General features: G+C 40.0%; 1 protein-coding gene across 1 annotated transcript in view; it reads left to right on the forward strand.

Moving 5' to 3' along the window:
* Nucleotides 1–19,728, forward strand: part of FBN2 (fibrillin 2) — a 279,412-nt gene that overhangs the window by 7,341 nt on the left and 252,343 nt on the right. Inside the window, exons 4-5 of the mRNA XM_006131867.3 lie at nt 1,062–1,157; nt 7,801–7,896. Coding sequence (XP_006131929.3) covers nt 1,062–1,157; nt 7,801–7,896 — 192 coding nt within the window. The remainder of the gene's footprint in view (nt 1–1,061; nt 1,158–7,800; nt 7,897–19,728) is intronic.

Consider the following 19,728-nt stretch of genomic DNA (forward strand, 5'->3'; position numbering starts at 1 on the left):
CTATTGTTATGACAAAAAAGTCAGCAGATGTAAACATGCACAGATATCATAACTACATAAATATCTTGTAATACGGTTTTCTAATTTTGAATTTATTAATGAAATGTTGGTGGCAAAATCCTTCTAGGTATTTAGGAGTTGCAAATTCTGCCATATATTCTTGGAAAAGTTATTTTTGCTTGAAATGTCTTGATGATTTGTTACAAAAATATAGGCATAGATCAGGGGTGGGCAAAAGGGACTCTGCGGGCCGGATTCGGCCTGCCAGGTGGGTGGATCCAGCCCACAGAGGCCCTGCTGCTCCCCCGCCCCCAGGCCAATTAAGGCCTGCAGGTGGGGGAGCGCCTGAAGCCTTCTCCACTCTGCCCCTGTCCTGCGAGCAGCGCATGGGCAGAGTGGAGAAGGCTTTGGGTGCTCCCCGGCCTTAATTGGCTTGGGGGTGGGGGAGCCTCCTCCCACCCTAGAAGGAGCATGTGAGGCGGTGGGGGGGGGGGGAGAGAGCAGAGGAGGCTTCAAATGCTCCCCCGCCCCCAGGCCAGTCAGGGCCTAGCGGCAGGGGTGCTGAATGAAGTTTCCTTCGCCCTGCCCCAACCCTGCAAAGAGCCCGTGGCACTTCAAAGCGTCATGTGCTCCTCGCAGGGCAGGAGGAGGCTTCCCAGCTCCCTCGCCTCCAGGCCCTGATTGATCTGGTGGTGGGGGAGTGTGCCAAGCCTCTTCCAGGGCATGGGTGCCTAGTGGGAAGGGGGAGGCAAAGGGGCTTCCTCACCCCCAAACCAATCATGGTCTGGAGGTTGGGTAGCCCCGCCTCTTCCTGTTTAGCCCCTGTCCTTTCCCGTTTAGGCACCGCCCCTTTTGGGGTGGCCCGGGAGTACTTCAACAATTTTTGAAGCGGCCCCCAGGCAAAAATTATTGCCCACCCCTGGCATAGATACATATTCCTCAAATGCTTATCTCCATTAAAGTACGTATTGCATATATGTGCTTTTAAAGGACTTTGCACTTAAGCACCTTTTGAAGCCCATTACAATAAAATTAGTGTTTGTATATATGTTCTATTGTAGTACAACAGTGCAGTATCAGATGCATGAATGGTGGTACTTGTGCAGATGACCAGTGTCAGTGCCAGAAAGGGTACATTGGAACTTACTGTGGACAACGTAAGTAATTTCTCTGTTTCATGCTTACATCTGACTACCAGGGAGGAGCCTCGTGATCCTTGCTCTTATGAGTAGCTTGGACTGTGTAGGACCCCAAAAAAAAAAAAACCTGATTTTTATAAATATGGTTACATATGTAGAAACATCGTGCCACATCTGAGGAGGTAAAATGGAAGTCCCTCGCTACATGGACCAGGTGGAACTGCACCTACGTTGCTGTCTTGAGTCCTTTGCACTTCACACAGAAAGTTGTCAACATTACATTAATTTGGGAAACAATAAAATGATTTAAATACCAGAGATATTGATTTATGGGGAAAGATTAAAAGAACTGAATGTCTTGTGTGGCTAACAGATTACTAATTGGCATAAAATCTGATAACCGACATAAGTATTTGAGAGGTGGTCTGAGGATATGCAAATAGCAGTAAACAAATTAAGTAAAAAAAAAAATAAAAATTGAATAGCCGGAACAAAATCTCTGATGGAGAGATGAGTGGAAGAGCATCCTAAAGAAATAATGACAGCCCCATTGTTTGTCATGGAAATCTGGGCAAAGCACTGTAGAACGTTCCATGGAACAGCCTTGCATGTGCTATGTGATATTCTAGATGGACTTTAACATTCTTGATTATGATGATTCTGGGTATTTTTCCCATGATATTTAGATTTTATTTTTTTTAATGGTATCAAAGTGTGTATTGTTTTAAAATCTTGGTCTTAAAACCTATAGAGTTGAATTAGATCCTTAAGCTCTTATCCTACAAAGGGCTGTGCCTAGTCAGACCCCTGAGATTGCAGGGAGCACACTGGAGGATCAGGGTTTTAATTAGGGCTTGAGGATTTGATTTATAAAGGCAGGATGGAAAGTTATGTCTGAATTGGAACATAAATATATTTAAATTACCATAATTGTTTTTAAGTACACTGTTCTTGAGATTTAGAAAAACCTTTTTGGTCCACAAAATATTGTAATTCGTTCACTGCGTGCTATAACAGCAGCATAGAAATCGCTTCTATTTATATATGGGACTGAAATCTTGAGTGAAAAGTAATTCCGTTTTATGGTTCTTGATAAGAAATACAAGCTTTATCCTGCTTCTAGATAATAGTACATTTTTATGTTTCCCTTTTTGATATAGTGCTCAGTTGAAGTGTATTTTATGTGCATTTTTTCCAATTTAAAAGATTTAACATATCAGGAGTTCTGAGTTCTTTTGGCACAGGGTAGTCAAACACTTTATAACCTATTCTTAAGCTGCGGGGCCCTGAGTTGGAAGATTGCCTAGTAACTTTAAGGCCAAAATGTGTATTGGCTGTTGCTCAGGCACACTGTAAAGATAAGAACATAAGAATGACCATGTTAGGTCAGACCAAAGGTCCGTAGAGCCTGGTATCCTGTCTTTCAAGAGTGGCTAAAGGCCAGGTACCCCATACAGAACAGGTAACAATCAAGTGATCCAATCCCCTGTTACCCATTTCCAGCCAAGATAAAGAGAGGCTGCCCATCCTGGCTAATAGCCACTGATAGACCTATCCTCCTTGCATTTATCTAGTTCTTCTTTGAATCTTGTTAAACCATGGCCTTCGCCCTGCCCAACATCCTCTGTCAGGGAGTTTGAAAGGTTGACACTGTTGTGTAAAGAAATACTTCCTTTTATTTGTTCTAAATTTGCTGCCTATTAATGTAATTTGGTAACCATTAGTTCTTGTGTTATGGGTAGGAGTAAATAACTGTTTATTTACTTTCTCCACACCGGTTGTGATTTTATAGACCTCTGTCATATTCCCCCTTAGCTGTCTCTTTCCTAAGCTGAAAAGCCATGGTTTTATTAATCTCTCCTCCTATTGTAGCCATTTTATACCCCTGATTATTTTTGTTGCCCTTTTTGGAACTTTTTCCAATTCAAATGCGTGTGGTGTGGTTTTGTTGTTGTTGTGTTTTTTTTTTAAGATGAGATGGCCCCATCTGCACACAGTATTCAAGAGTATACCATAGATTTACATAGAGGCAATATAATATTTTCTGACTTGCTGTGTATCCCTTTCTTAATGATTCCCAACATCCTGTTTGCTTTTTTAACTGCTGCTGCATAGTGAGTGGATGTTTTCAGAGAGCTGTCCACAATGACTTCATCATTTTATATGAATTGTTGGGATTATGTTTTCCAACATGCATTCATCAAAATTGAATTTCATCTGCCATTTTGTTGTCCCCTCACCCAATTTTGTGAGATTCCTTTGAAGCTCTTCTCAGTCTGGTGTGAACTGAACTATCTTGAACAATTTTGTGTCATTTGCAAATGTTGCCACCTCACTCTTTACCCCTTTCTCCAGATCGTTTATGAATATGTTGTATAGGAGTGGTCCCAGTATAGACCCCAGGGCCCACCATTATTTACTTCTCTCCATTTTGGAAACTGACCAGTTTGTTTCTGCCCTTTGTTTTCTATCTTTTTAGCCAGTTACCAATCCGTGAGAGACCCTTCCCTCTTATCCAATGACAGCTTAATTTATTTAAGAGCCTTTGCTGAGGGACCTTGTCAAAGGCTTTCTGGCAATCTTCATCCACTATATCCACTGGATCCCCTTTGAACACGTGTGATGATACCATCAAAGAATTCTAATAGATTCTAGTGGATTGGTGAGGCAGAAACTATGTTGACTTTTCCCCCGATAAATTACGTTCATCTGTGTGTCTGACAATTCTGTTTATTACTATAGTTTCAACCTATTTGCTTGGTACTGAAGTTAGATTTATGACCTGTAATTGCCAGGATCACCTTTGTACACATTTTTTAAAAACTGGCATCTCATTAGCTAGCCTCCAGTCATTTGATATAGAAGCTGATTTAAAAGAGAGGTTACAAATCACGATTAGTAGTTTCGCAATTTCACATCTGAGTTCCTTTGGAACTCTTAGGTGAATGCCAACTGGTCCCTAACAACTTATTCCAGGACCTCCTGTAATGACACCTCAGTCTGGGACATTTCCTCAGGTTTGTCACTTAAAAAGAATGATTCTGGTTTGGGAATCTTTCTTGCATTCTCACGGATGAAGAACTATGTAAAGAATTCATTTACTTTCTCTGCAATGGCCTTATTGTCCTTGAGTGCTCCTTTAGCATGTCAATCATCCAGTAGTATTTTAGAAGGCTTCTTGTTTGAGTCACTTATTTGTTTGGTTTGCTATTTTTGAGGTTTTGGCTAGCTGTCTTGCAAATTATTTTTTCGTCTTCCTAGTTACATTTTTATACTTCATTTGCCAGAATTGTATTCCTTTCTTTTTTCCGTACTAGGATTAAACTTCTACTTTTTAAACAATGCCTTTTTGTTTCTCACTGTTTCTTTTACTTTGTTTAGCCACAGTGACACTTTGTTGGTTTTCTGTGTGTTTTAATGTGGTATATACATTTAAGTGGAGCCTTCTTTATACTGTTTGTAAAATGTTTCCATGTAGCTTGCAGAAATTTCACTTTTGGGACTTAACTTTTTAATTTCTGTTTAACTAACTTCATCATTTTCTTTGTATAGTCTCTCTTTAAGAAATTAGATGCTACAGTGTTGGGCTGCTTTGGTGTTTCCCCACCACAAAGATGTTAAATCTAATTATATTATAGTCACTATTTCCAAGTGGTCCAACTATATTCATCTTTCACTGGATCCTGAGTTCCACTTAGGACTAAATCAAGAATTGCCTCTCTCTCTTCATGAGTTCTAAAACTAGCTGCTCCAAGAAACTAATTTTAAGGCATTAAGAAACTTTCTCGGCATCATGTCTTGAGGTGACGTACCAGTGAGGATAGTTGAAATCCCCCATAAAATTTAGATTTTTTTTTTTTAAAATAATGGAACTCTCTTAAAGTTGCAGTTTGTTCTCTCACAGCATAAGAGATTTCTGTGCAGTGTTTATAGCCTTGAAAATAATGAGCTCAGAATTTATGTAAGTCACTAAAATTAACAATCTTTTCGTATGGCAGATGAACTTTCTTTTTCTCTTTCACAGTCATATTCCATCTGTAAATGCTTGGTTTCTTAAAGGCCCAGTGAAAATTCTTGAGGGCTTAAAAAGGAAAGGTTGATGTGAGAACTGTTATCTGCCAGCAATATCACATATTTTAAGTCATTTATACTTCATTTTTCAAGAATATAAATGCGATTGACTGGATTCAAATGGATTTATAGGATATTTATTGTCTGATACACATACACCCCATATATAAATTGGAGTGAATGTAAATTGTAACCCACCAGTGGATTTACTACTGGGGAAGGCACATATTTCAACTGTAGTCCATTCTGGTAGCACCAAAATAAGATAGCATTAATTCCTGACTAAGATGCCTTAAGAGACTCGCTGGTGGAGGCTACCTGGAGATATGAATGAGTGCATCTCTCAGGTGTCCTTGCCATGCTCATTTCCAGCCAGCACTGCATAATTTTGAGGTGGCACTGTGTGACGGACCGGGCCATGTCTGGGCACAGCTGAGGGCGTCCGCTCAGGGCGAATTGCTCAAATCCGGGGCTCCTTACAGCCCCCAGACTGGTGACCTATCCAAATAGGCCACAAACCAGTCTCACAGAGCACTTCAGCTGCCTGCCTGAAGCCTCACGAGCAAAACCCTTCCGACACCCCAGCAATATCCGTGCCCCAGATGGCCCCGGGCCTCATACACAGGTGGGGGGGGGGGGTCCTAGCACCCAATCCCAACTACCCCGAACAAGTTCTGTCCGGTTCCAAGAAACCAGCCACAGATCCCTGGTCAATTTACCCTCTGGATCTTACCCACAAATCACGCTGGGCCAATCCTTTAGCATCTAACAACTAAAGGTTTATTAACACAAGAAAGAAAAGCATGAGAGTAAGGTTATTAAAGTACAGTACGTTACATGCACCGAATCTCCCAGTCCTCGATGCAGGCTCTAGCAGAGATGTTATAGCTGCTGGTTTAAAAGTTCTTGTTGCACATCCTAGGGTCAGGATGGGTTCACAGGTCTTCTGGGCTCTTCGATCCCTGCAGTGCTGCCTCTGGGATGAAGTGCTGAGCTGAGAACAAAAATGGCATTGACCGCATGGCCTCTTTATACCTCCTTCCTGGCCTCTTCTAGTATGTAGCAGGTCACCTGGACAGAGGCCAATCTCTGTGTTTCCTGCTGGTTGCTCTCAGGTGACAGCCCCTATTCTTTAGGTGTGTCCATAGCCCATTGAGAGCCATTGTTCCACAGGGCCTCAGTAATTAGCATGTCCACAGGCTCAGCCCTGCCCAATGCTTAACCACATGCAGGGAAATCTTCAGTGTCCATACAAGTACATGCTAATAATTGCACACACAGACATTATACAAACACAAGAACAGCATACATAGGATTATCAGATAATAAGCTTCTATTCAATACCTCACATGGCCCCCTCCTATATCATTTTTGGGGCCAACACCCCCACCTATGGGTGCATCAGTGATTTGGCTGCTCCCCTCAAGATCCAGCAACGTGACATACTGTGTGCATATTTTCTGGTAGAGTCGCAGTTTCTGATACCTTTGCCATAATATTCACCCCACACTAATTGACATTGGGACCCCACAGGCCTGGAATAAGTGATATATTTCATCCTGGGATATAAATATAGTTTTAGTTTTTTGGGAAACTAGGGTGGTTTTTTTTCAGAAAAATCATAATGTTTAAATATATCAACATTGTATGAATATATAGAGATTATGTAACTAGTTTTATTAATCCAGAATGTGAAAAGTAGCATTTTTCTTTTTCATTGAACAACTGAGATTCTTATATCTGTTCAGGTTGAGTCGGTTAACTTTACGGCAGAAATAAGTTCTTACCACTATTTGTGCCTGTTAGTGGTGCATAGTCAGGGCCACTATTCCAGCCTATGCTTAATTTTAAGCAGCTATTTAATTTCATCTCCATTCAGCAGAGCTTTTTAGCATGTGCTAAAAATTAAGCAAGTTGAAACCGGTGCAAATGGGGGTGGAATTCAGCCTGCAGAATCTTTATTACTAGAGTTGATATGTAAGAAGAGAAGAACGCAACTTGGTTTTCCTGGCTAGACTGAGTTTGTAAGGCAGTTAGGAAAAACGTGTATTTATAAAATGAGAATTGTGTATAAGAAAATTGTTGGAAGAACATTAACAATAGTGCTCATCAGAAAACAAAAGATTTTTAAAAATCTGTTTTCATTGAAATTTGATTTCATCAAAGATTTCCAGCCTCTAATGTGTGGACCCTATGATGCCATTTTTACAAAGGCACATTTTAGATTTGTTTAAAGTTTTAAATAATTTTTACCCTTTATTTAATAATAATAATAAAAAACACCTTGGGAAGCAAATCCTATGCATAAGTTTTTATTTGGGATTAATAGATGCAACCAATTTGGTCTGAATATCCAACAGTTTTTGAGTTATCAGTGAACAAAATATCTCCCCTAGCTTGACAGGTATAAAAAGTTTCAGGCAGAGAAGTTTTTGAGCCTATTTGACTGAAAACTTTCTGTTATCCTTAACTAACTGCTACTCTCTAACAATGCCTTTGAGAGATGTTTATTTGTTAATTTATTTTAAAGAAATTGCAAAGATATTACTATTAATTTTACAGCAGGTTTTCAACTTTTTTTCAAACACAGCTGTCTGTGAAAATGGTTGCCAGAATGGAGGACGTTGTATTGGACCCAACCGCTGTGCATGCGTGTATGGATTTACCGGGCCTCAGTGTGAAAGAGGTAAGAAAAACGGGGATAAAGAAATAAATATGCAAGCAAGTTTCCAATAAGCCTTTTGTAGTTCAAATTATTTTTCTTTCCTTTGTGATTGTAGCATTTCTGATTGGCAAGTGGGAAAATTACAGTGCTTTCATTGATTGAGGAAAAAGCTGAGTTTTATAGATTTCTCATGATCTTTTATGTCAATTCAGTAGACAGTGGTACAAATCCTACTGTCATGATTGCACTGGACCTATATATTTGTAACCAAGTAGAATTTGGCCCAGCTTTCCCTGTAGCAATTATTTATGGGAGCTATTCATGCTGGTGAGAGATTGCCTTGAAGAAATATTTTAAAAAAGAAAAGAAAGAATGAATGATATTTTACCAAGTGCCTGATTCTAGAAAGCATACAGTAAAATCTCGAGTATAATGCACACCTATACATAATGCGCACCTATCTTTTAAACGTCAGAAACCCTGAATAAACTGAACTCTTACCTATTGCGCGCACCCCGACTTTGCCATATTTTGTCTTGCCTTTTTGTATTGCCGGGTAATCACACGTGAGTGCACAAGTATATAGTGCACGGCGTTCCATGCTTTCTTTGGGATGCCATGAGTTGTCAGCAGTCTTACATGACTGCTGACAAACTGAAAGTTGCTAGCTATGCTGAAGCTCATGGCAACAGAGCTTCCAGCCATGAATTTGATAACATAGCAGAGTCTAACATTTGGCTTTGGAGACGGCAGAAAGAGCGCCTGCAAGCGCTGCTTAGGATGAAGATGGCTGAGCGAGGTAAAAGCGCTGCATATCCTGAGTTGGAGGCCAAGCTGGTTGAATGGATTGCTGAGCATAGGTGGTGATGTTAGCATTGTGGAGGTTAGAATGAAGGCTTTGACCATTGCCAAAACATGCGCTAACACAGCCGGGTTTAAAGCTTCTTATGGCTGGGGCGATCGGTTCATGAATCTCCATGGCCTATCGGTCCGACACCAAACAGCAATCACGCAGAAGCTACTGATGGACTAAGACACTAAGTTACTGCAGATCCAAAAGTTTATTATATAGCTACGGACGCAGCACTGCTACGACCTTTCATTAATTAGTAATGCAGATCAGACACCATTAAATTTCGATAATCCCTACGACAGAACGCTTGAACTGAAAGGTGCCAAGACAGTCTCCATTGCTACCACAGGCTATGAAAAGTCTAGGTTTACCGTAATGCTTGCTTGCATGGCTGACGGAATGAAGCTTCCTCCTTATATTGTGTTCAAGCACAAGACAATGCCAAGGAATGTAATTTTCCCGAACACTGTTCACGTGCGTGTTCACTCTAAAGGCTGGATTGATGAAGCTTTAATGCTTGATTGGCTACAGACGGTTTGGGCAAAGCGGCCAGGTAGACTTATGAGAGAGTGTTCTCTATGGACAATGCGCACACTGACTTGAACGCTGAAAAAAGCGCGCATGATACTCGAGATCTTATGGTATCTATCCAGGAAAGCACGTATTGGAGTGCTTTTCTGCACTGGTACCTAAATTAGTAATTTATCGTTTTACTATTATTACTCAGCCATCAAATTATTTATTAGGATAGAAATGTCAGTCCTATCTATGACACTCACAACAATGCTGAACATAAGCAAAATAGTTTTTAGTTGAATTTCAACTATAATCTTAATATTAATCTTGAAAGATAGTAGTACCATGCATACAAATTCAAATTGCGATCAGCCGATCAATAAACACATTTATCCCTCAATGTTATACCTCAGTTTCTATTGCAGATAACAGCTACAAGTATTTTCTTCATTTTTAAGCCATAAAGCCTTCAAGTGAAGAATGTCAGATATCACTGCCAAATACTTTTGACACATCAGGCAAACAAAATTAACATTAATATTAAAAAGTCTCAGATGGGTAGCCATGTTAGTCTGTACCTTTAAAAACAATGAGTAGTCCAGTGGCACCGTGGAGACTAACAAATATACATATTCTTCTTCAGATGAGCACACTCATTAATATTAAATTGAGCTATAGGTGAGAAATCCCTCACTATACCTTCTAATTTAATATTCTTGAAGACTACTTTTCAAAATAATCACTAGAATTATGCATCCTTTAACGTTAACCTGTCAGCATTAGTCAAAGTTGATGCTCGTTTGCTTGGCAAAAATAATCTTGATTTTTCTCTAACCTAGTTTATTTTCAGTATGTTTGCAAATAAGTTGTCACATCAACATGCATCATAAAGAAGATGATGAGAGTAAAAGAGGGGTAAAGACCAGAATGCATTATCTCACACGCTCATTAAAATACTCAACAAGATACAATTTATAGAGTAGTGGCATTGTGCTTCAATAATCTTGGATCATCTGTGTTTAACAACTAAATTTAGGAGTTTGCTCTTTCATAGAGACAGGCGGGGTTAGTTCCATTTACCGTAGGAAGGTGTACATGTCTTGATGGTGAAAATAGGTTTTTTAAATTTGAGGTTTATACTGGGTTAATTTCAGATCTGGTGTAAGGAGGAACACCTTCCAGGGAATTACTTGTTTCAGTTTTAATATAAACAGTGTTCAAATATGATTAGAAAACACATTATATTACCACGTATACATCTTGCACTTATTTGGCATTCATTGCATGTGGAAGTCGGGGGGTAACTTACATGCTAAATGAGCAGAAGTGTATCAGGAAAAGAAACTGACAAAAAGGAGTAATATAGAGCAAGCACTGATTCTTGCCATTCCTGACTTGGTTTTGTATACCCATTGAAAGATTACTAGAGGTTACAGTACTTTGCCACAAGCAACAGAATGACATAGCAATCAGTTTGGCTATTTTTGTACAATTGATTGTTGCTGTCATTCTGAATATCAGATTTTAAAAGTTAGTTTAGTGTGTTATTCATCCAGTAAATCCTAACCAAATTCTGGTATATTTTGTTTTAGATTAATTAATGTGGAAAGTAATATGAAACAGCAGTCTGTTGAATATATATTGATATTTACACAAATATATGGAAATCTTCATTGGGTAAAATGTGTGCGTGTTATTTAGATTGGATTTTCAAAAGCACGTAAGGGAATTAATCACTTAATTGCCTGAGGCGGCTTTTAATATCTCAGCTTTAGTTCAGATTAGAGAAAATTCTTATATAAATTTAATGGTCCAGGTTATATCCAAGGTACAAGAAGTTTTTATCTGAATAATTAAACATGGTTTTTCTTGCATTTTTTTTTTCTCGGGGGGTGATGGTGGTTTGTGTGTGATTATTGGGTGTGTTTTTTTTTTTTGGGGGGGGGGGGTTTCCTCTTGAACGTAATAGGATTGATTCTGATCTCACTTATGCTGGTTTCAGAAGAACACTGATGCCTTCAAAGGAATCTCTTCTGGTTCCTACCAGTGAGAGATCAGACTAAGACATCCCGAGAGCCAGATTCTGCTATCTGTACTCTGAAAATAGTCCCATTTATTTCAGTGGTATCCTCTGGAGTAAATGGACCAGAGTCTGTCTGTGTGAGGATGGCTTTGGATATTTTTAGTCTGCATTGTTCTATGAGAAGGAAGATGCTCCAGGTTATGTGTGAATGGGTTTTTTGAATTTTAGATATCAGTCCCAGACTCTGCTTTCTGACAGTGATTTAGGAACTTTAGATTCAGATTTTGAAATCCACCTGAAGGATCTGGATGGACAAAATGTAGGCATCTGAATCTTTTAGGAGGCTTTCAAACTTTGAGTCTGACAGTGCAGGAACAGAGTTTGGCCTGGATAGGGATGAAATAGTCACCTGAAGTTTCTGAAGTATATAAAAACTGACCAGAAAGAGCAATTAGTTAATTAAAACTTTCAACCATAATAATTCTGCCTAGATTCTGATTACTGTTACATTGATGAAAGTACAAAGCAACTCCATTTAAATCTCTGGAAGGATCTGTGAGCAGAATTTTGTTGTAATGTTATATATTCTGGACATCATGCAGACTTTCTTCCAGCCTGATGCTGAAAGCATAACTAGTATCATACTATTACACCCTTTCCTTTGCTCATTTAATATCAGCAGAAGTCTGGCTGTGTGATCCTAATCTGACATTAATTGCTCAGTCTAAATGCATGTTTACTCAGTAATATAATATCAGTGCATGAACGGGCAATATATGTTATAGGTGCGGCAGCATAATTTTGATGTGTGGTTTAAAGCAGTCCTGCTAGCAGATTCTGAAATCATTAAATATGGGGGAAAATGGTGAATCCGGACTCAAAATTTATTTTATACAATGTATATCTATAGATTCATATATTTTGTATTAGTAAAATGAAAGCGGTGGAGGGAGGGAGAAACACTTCTTGAGGAAAAATGTGCGTGGGAGAGAGAAATGTCTGTTTTTCAGGTACAACTTTAAAAATACTCGAAGATATTTAGAATTTATAAGTCTTCTTTCTCATTATGGATGAAATGCATCAATCTCTGCACACAGTCTGGGTAGAATAAACTTTGGTGGGAATGGACAGAATCCAACCCCCAACTCAATGGGTAGGTTGCATGACAGAAGGGCAACCACTATGTTGTCAATATTGTAGCCTATTGTCTGGGATAGCAATTCATTCTCCCATTGCCTCCTTGTTTGGATGTCCCTGACCACGGGGTCCACACAGATGAAGTTGGCACGTGTTTAGCTCTTCAGCTTCAGGCTGATAAATCTGGAATTGACAATGAGCTCACATCGGTAGCATGCAAGAGGTGATCTGCTCAATCTGGGTGCATCTACACTGCATCGTAACTTGAAATATGATACGCAATTTGAGCTACGCAATTTGAGCTACACAAATTGTATATCTTATTTTGATGCTATTTCAAAATAGCTTATTTCATCATTAATTCTTAAATAAAGCACTATTCCGAAACGTCCCTTACTCCTTGTAGAATGAGGTTTACAGGGATGTTGGAATAGCGACCCCAAATAACAGGCTTGCTTTGAAGAAATAGGATAGCTATTTCAGGATACTCCGATGTCCAAAATAGCATTTCAGTGTAGATGTACCCTCTGAGTTACCATTATTTAGGGAGCATTGGAAAACTTAACTGGTATGTGAGGATCATCGGGGGAAAAAACCATGAACTTCAGCCTGTGTTAATAGTAGATGTGCTTGCTTCCTTTCAAGAAGGTTTTCCATGTATGAAATATGAATATTGATCCAGCTATTCCTGTGTTTATATTAAAAAAAAAAGTAATGAATGACAATATTTCTCATTAAAAATCATACTCCCTGCCCCCCGGTATATTTTGGTCATTTAAAAATCATGGAAAACATTAATCTCATGTGGTCTGTGTATGCTAGTTTACATAAAACTGTAAAATACAATGTACATCTGTTCTATGTAAATTTACATTTTTTTCCTTTTCGTAATAAAATAAGATTATACTTTAAAACATGATGAAAAAGGCCTGATTCTTTTGTACTGTGGTAGTAGTAGGCACCATAATAATCTACAGTTAAAAAAAACCCCACAGCAAAACTCTGTAGTTTTTTCTTAAACTTTTTAGCAACAGTTCTAATTTTTAAGCTAAATTTTTGTAGATAAGGTTTAGATGAACTTCACTTGTAAATCACATTAGAGTTTTAAAAGTTCATCTTGTTTACTTTTTACATTACTGTGTTTTTAAATGCATAGTTTTTATTGTTCTGTAAATTAACGTATTTTAAATTGGGTATTTTCCCCCTAATGTATAACACATGTAGCTTTCCTTCAGATTGGCCTCCCAGACTCAGTTATATGATAAAACGTGACTGCTTGTTCAGCTATCTGGGCTCCTAGCAGACTAATTTCCGGGCTGGAGACAGGAGGCTAAGCAGTAACTAATGACTGGCATGATTACAGTATTTAACTTGAGACTAGCTGCTGGGATAACAAGAAAGCAGAACCTGTTTTGGAGTGCCTGCCTTATTTTTTTTCTGATATATACAATGACCTTTTGTACTTACTATCAAAAGCTGTTCTTGTGGTCAACTCCTCCTCTATGTTTTGTAGACATACTAGGTTTAGAGTGCTGGAAAGTTAAGGCACTTGATTTTGTCAGTGGCTTAAAATTGAATGAGTTATGAAAAGATTATATACTAAAATATTCTACCCCCAACCTCCAATAAGTGTGTGTATGTGTCTGAGAGTAAAATAATCCTACCATTCAAAGGCCCAGTCCTTATTGTATGCACACAAGTATTCTTTACTCGGGTAAATAGCCCCACTTGCTTCTGAGACCACTGGAGAAAGGACTACTTGTGTGAGTAAAGGTTCGTAGACCAGGCCTCCTTCATTCAAAGGAAGCTTGCATTCTTGTATTTCTGCACACAGTGTCCTCTCTTAAAATCAGTTACCTGGAAGGTGTACAGGCCTACATTGAAAGGCATAAGGAGTTTGAGGGAAAGAGGAAATGCTGATTCCACTGTTTATCATGGGCTACAGGGAGATGGAAAGTGTGTTGGCCCTTGCTAGAGCGCTGTAGAAAGAGAATCCTCAGGGCACGGTGCTGTTATGAAAGATCTCTGTGTGTGGACATGGTAGTTGTGGAAGGGATTTGATAGTGGGAGGCAATGGAATTAGAGTAACAGTAAATGCCTCAGTCTTGTGTGGGGGCAGAGCAGACTGAAGTCTTCTATGAAAGGTTCTCATCGTCCTACAAAAGGTACGTCAAAGAGTGGGTCACACCAGTATGATGTTTACTGATGGTAGCAAAAGCATGAGAAAAAGAAGCTGTTCAACAGCCTTAATGTGTGTGGTGAAAAGCCCTTTTGGAACCATTTAGAGATCACGGACTTTGGACTTGCATGCCTCAGAGCTCAAAAACTCTGGAAAGCCTGCAGCCACACAGATGTTTGTTTTCAAGATACCTCTGTTACCTACCAACCAGAAATGCTATTGTACTGCAGCTCAAGAAGGATATATACTTTATGAAGTGACTTGCTTTATTTAAGTTGCCCCCACACTCAAAAATGGCGTCTGCAAAGCAACATTCTGTAGTGTAGATGCAGTTGTAGGTCTATAAGACATTTCAAGGTTTCCTCTGTGGTGCTGTGGATACCATCCATTTCACCTTTGAATCCATATTTGTGGAACTGCAGTGTGGTATGTTTGATGGTTGGGTGTTCTCAGTGAAGTCACCCACAAAGGAGTCTTTGATGTCCTACCTGTGTCAAGTTGCTGTGTTTTCCATGACTTGTTCAGTGTGACCCAGAGTCTGTGCATGGCAGGTTGAAAGCAGGAGCGCAGCTGGTTGGGTCAGTAATAATGGCTTGTTTGGAATGGTTGATGAGGTCCAGGCACTTTGCAGTTCTCTGGCTAGATCCATAGACATGAAATTGTTGCATGTGGTCTATAGAGATTTCAGGAATTATTGGGATATGTAGTCCTTAGCTTGCTGGATGGAAAACTCAGGTAGTCTTTGGTAAGTAAGAATTTTCTTGCTGTGGATATAGCTTGAGGGTTAGCTGGAGGTCTGATTCCTAATACAGAAAGCTTCAATAGAGGTGTTGATCTTGAAGTTCCTAGGATGATGCGCATGGTCTAATTCAGTTGTATATCCACAAGTTGAGTGTGGTAGTTTTTTGTCTACGCTAGTGCACAGTGCTGTGCAATTGAGTATACCAAGGTAAAGGCTGATGTTTTCAGCAGTGGGGTAGTTGATCTCCAGTTTGTTCCTGTTAACTTTTGGGTAATGTTGATGCAAGTCTTAACTTTGGAGGCTACTTTCTTTAGGCAGTCAGTGTGCAGTCAAGAGTGACACTGAGTTATGTGAGCTTTGGAGCATATTGCACCGTTTCAGTACAAAACTCGACAATTACAGTGTTTTGTGGAATTCTGTTGTCCAGGTGAAAAGAAGACTACCCATTTGCTTCCAGCTTCCATTTTGGTAAGTATTCCACCATGAACACATATAAAGGTCACTTCAAGTTCTATAAAACTATGGGCCTGAGTTGAGTGACTTATCAGCAATTTCTGCACTTTCTTGAAGCATATTGCTTGTGCAGACATTTAAAAAGTGTCAGAGTGAGTACAGAACTTTGTGGTAATCCATTACTCAAAGTGTGTGGCTTGCTGGTTCGATCTCTGAGGTATATTTCCTTCTGGTATTCAGCAACTAGAGAATCTGTATGCAGAGAATCACTTTCTCATATTTAGTAGCAGTCCATCCTTCCAGACTGGATCGTAGATCACTAAGGCTATGTCTACACTGCAGAACTATTTTGTGTCTAAAGAGCAAGCCCGTTGTATCAAAATGGGCTCGCTATTCCGATGTCCCTGTAAATCTCATTGCACGAGGCTTAAGGGATGTTTCAGAATAGTACTATTTTGAAGTAAGATACGCAGTTTGCGTAGCTCAAATTGCATATCTTATTTTGAGCTATGAGCACATTGTAGACATACCCTCACATATATCAATGAAAGCGTTACCAGTTTAAAGTTTTCAGTGGAATTTGGCCTAGATGTTTACAGTGACGGCTGGAACCCGGCCACAATAACTTCAGTTCAGTCAGACACCAGCTTGGTCCTTGGGTAGGCTGACTTCCACGGCAGGACTGATTTGGTTCAGAATCATAAGCTCCATCTATATAAATGGTACTCAAGTGGAAGATTCACCTATAACTAGAAGGGTCCTCTCCAGGATTTCCACACTTTAGGAGGGCAATGGGTTTGGCTTCTCTCTACACACCGGGATTTTATCAGTCTTCAGAAAGCTCGTGAAAAGCTGCATCAGCCAATTCCTTGCCAGTGGACCCAGGTTATATAGGGACTTTGGATAGATGCCATCTTTTCTGCTGCTTTTTCCTGCAGTTTTGTGGCTGCATCAGTTAGGTTCTTTTTATATGTGAATGGTCCAGACCATGGGGATATTGGAGTGCACCTCCTGGGTTGATGCCAGAGTTGTCTGTTACATTGATTGTGCATTGGTTGTTTTGATGTCCACAGGCATTTAGCAATGATGGCATTAGCTTTCATGTGTGACCTAGTGGCATGTGCGGGATTTTTAGCCCCCAGGTGTCTTAGCAGGTCCCATGTGCATCTGCTTGAGTGTGTGAAGTTTAGACCTTCTATACATTGCTGCACCCTGTGATCCCAAGTGGGCTTGTCCAGTTTCTGTCTCTACACTAGTCATATCTGTGCAGGAGTTCTTGGCTCTCTGTAGGTGAGCAAGGAATATCTGTGTTCCTACAGGATGTTCTTCCTTGTGGTGGAGTTTAGGAGCTCAGTGTAAAAGTCATAAGTCCATAGTTGTAGTGAAAGTGACCTGGTCTGCTTGAAGTTCCATTGTAGGGCCAGTTTTGGGATTTGAATGCCAATATGGGTCAGTACTGATATGTGCTGGCTCTTTGGGAAGTTAAGAACCATCTGTAATCCAGATACCGGGGTACCTTTATCATATTTAGAGATGAGCATCAGGTCAGGGAAGCATCTCCTCCTCCCTTATGAACTAGGAGAAGTTGTTTAGCACAACTGATGCTACAAATAGGAGAGCTTTTTTCCCCACAGGAGACTCAGGGTATGTCTACACTACCACCCTAGTTCGAACTAGGGTGGTTAATGTAGGCAACCGAAGTTGGGCTTCATTTGCATCTTGCCGGGCGCCGCCATTTTTAAATCCCCGGTAGTTTGGACTCCGTGCCCGCGGCTACATGCAGCATGGAGTAGGTAGTTCAAATTAGGCTTTCTAATTCGAACTACTGTTACTCCTCGTGGCCTAATTCAAACTACCTACTCGATGCCGCGTGTAGCCGCGGGCACAGATTCCGAACTACCGGGGCTTTAAAAATGGCGGTGCCCGGCAAGATGCAAATGAAGCCCGGGATATTTAAATCCCGGGCTTCATTTGCAACTTCGGTTGCCTACATTAACCACCCTAGTTCGAACTAGGGTGGTAGAGTAGACATACCCTCAGTGAGGTGTATTGTATTGTTTTCATTACTCTAGCACCTACCAACCTTACTTAATAGGAGTCTCATTGGGCTAGGTGCTGTACATATACAACATAAGGGTCAGACTCTGCCTCAAAGAGCTTATCATCTAAATAGACTAGACAGGCAAAGGAAGTGTTAATTTTTCCACTTTACAGATGGGGAACTCTGGCACAGAGATTGGAACTTGCCCAAGGCCAAGCGGAGTCTGTGGTATAGTAGGGAATCAAACCCAAATTTCTTTAGTCCTAGCCCAGTGCTTGAAACCCAAGGCCATCTTTCTGTTCTTCTTAGAGTGAATAATAGGTGCTGCCAAAAGTATGCTAGAGGAATGACTGTGTGGCCAGTAGGGGGGGAGAGTTTGAGGTGAGAGGGAGAGTTACCAGTGATGTGCTCCATGCTGCACACCGGCCAGCAGTAATATTGACAGTTGCTTACTGGCCTTTGGTGTTCCGTTGGCTTATGTTTTAATTATGTGTGTGCATGAGAGAGAAGACTGGGAAATCAAGGGGTACTGTCCGTTTCTGCTTTTACCAGAGGAAGGGAAGCTGTGCTTTTCACTTACAATTACTCCAATCTGTGAATAGCTAGGAGATTTCAAGACCAGACTGGGAGGTCTGTGTAACTGCTGCTGATACTGCTGGCAAAGGTTTTTAATTTCTTACACTATAATTTTTCTCCTTTGTAGTCCTGTGACTGGATATGTGCAGTGCTCATGCTTTATTCAACAGTGTTTTGGGGCACATGTTTTCTAGGTGGAGGACCATGTTTAGTCATTGTTAATTGTCAATATTCAGATGAATTCTGGGCATTTATGAAAATACCTGAATATCAAATATTTAATGAATCTAAAAGATGATTATGCTTTAGAAAATGCATTTTTCATTATTCATTAGTCTCCTGTTAAAAAATGTGAAGTTTATCCAGCCCATGGAACATAAACAATACCATGTGACCAATCATGACAAAAACAAATGCTAAATACACAAAATGAGCAGTTTGTATAAACTAGTCAACTGAAAGTTATTTGAAATAATTTAGTTAATTTCTATAAATGTATTATTTATTCATTTGGATCCTACCAAAAACAGGCTAAATCTATTCTATAGTACATATTCTTACAGTGTAGTGTTTAGTAGGTATGGGGAGGAAATAAAAAACATGGTAAAAATAAATCAAAACTGTCAGATTATGGTCCAGAAACCTGTGTAGAGACAGGAAATCCCCATTTCTAAAAGTATGTTTGAGATGGAGCAGATTGGTGGAAGTCATTTTGAGAAGAGGCAGGGGAAGAGCCATATGTATTGATTTTTATGCTCCCTGCAGAAAACTGTATGTTCATGCTGGCTCTTCGTGACTTGTCTGGAATTTAGAGGAGTCAATACGGGGCCATATTGCTTGAATTTTAAATGAGTCTATAGTTATTTGCTCTGGATTTTTGTTCAGTAAGTTTAGCAGATGTAAACAATAGGAATGTAATTGAGAACTTGACAATTCAATGCTTTTAGAAGTGTAAAAAGACAGAAATGTAAGTCTCCTGAAACACCCCAAACATGCTATTGATATGGTTTCTGCTGAGATGGCTATAGCTCTTTACGAATAGCTTAAATAAGCTAGACTATTGCAAATCAAGTATATGTTAAGGAAAATGGTTATTTAAAGAGTTAATTTAACTTTTCTCAGGTAATTCTTTATATACAGGCAGTCCCCGAGTTACGGGAACCGACTTATGTCGGATCCGCAGTTACGAACGGGGCCCTCTCCCTGGTGTCCAGCAGACCAGGGAGAGGAAGCAAAGCGGCGGAACACACGGGCAGCGGGCAGCCCAGACGCGTCTGGGCTGTCCGCTGCCCGCGTGCTCCACGGCTTTGCTCTGCTTTGCCCCCCTGTCCCC

Source organism: Pelodiscus sinensis, chromosome 6 (genome assembly GCF_052426305.1).
Source record: "Pelodiscus sinensis isolate ZL-2025 chromosome 6, ASM5242630v1, whole genome shotgun sequence".
Lineage (NCBI taxonomy): Eukaryota > Metazoa > Chordata > Testudines > Trionychidae > Pelodiscus > Pelodiscus sinensis.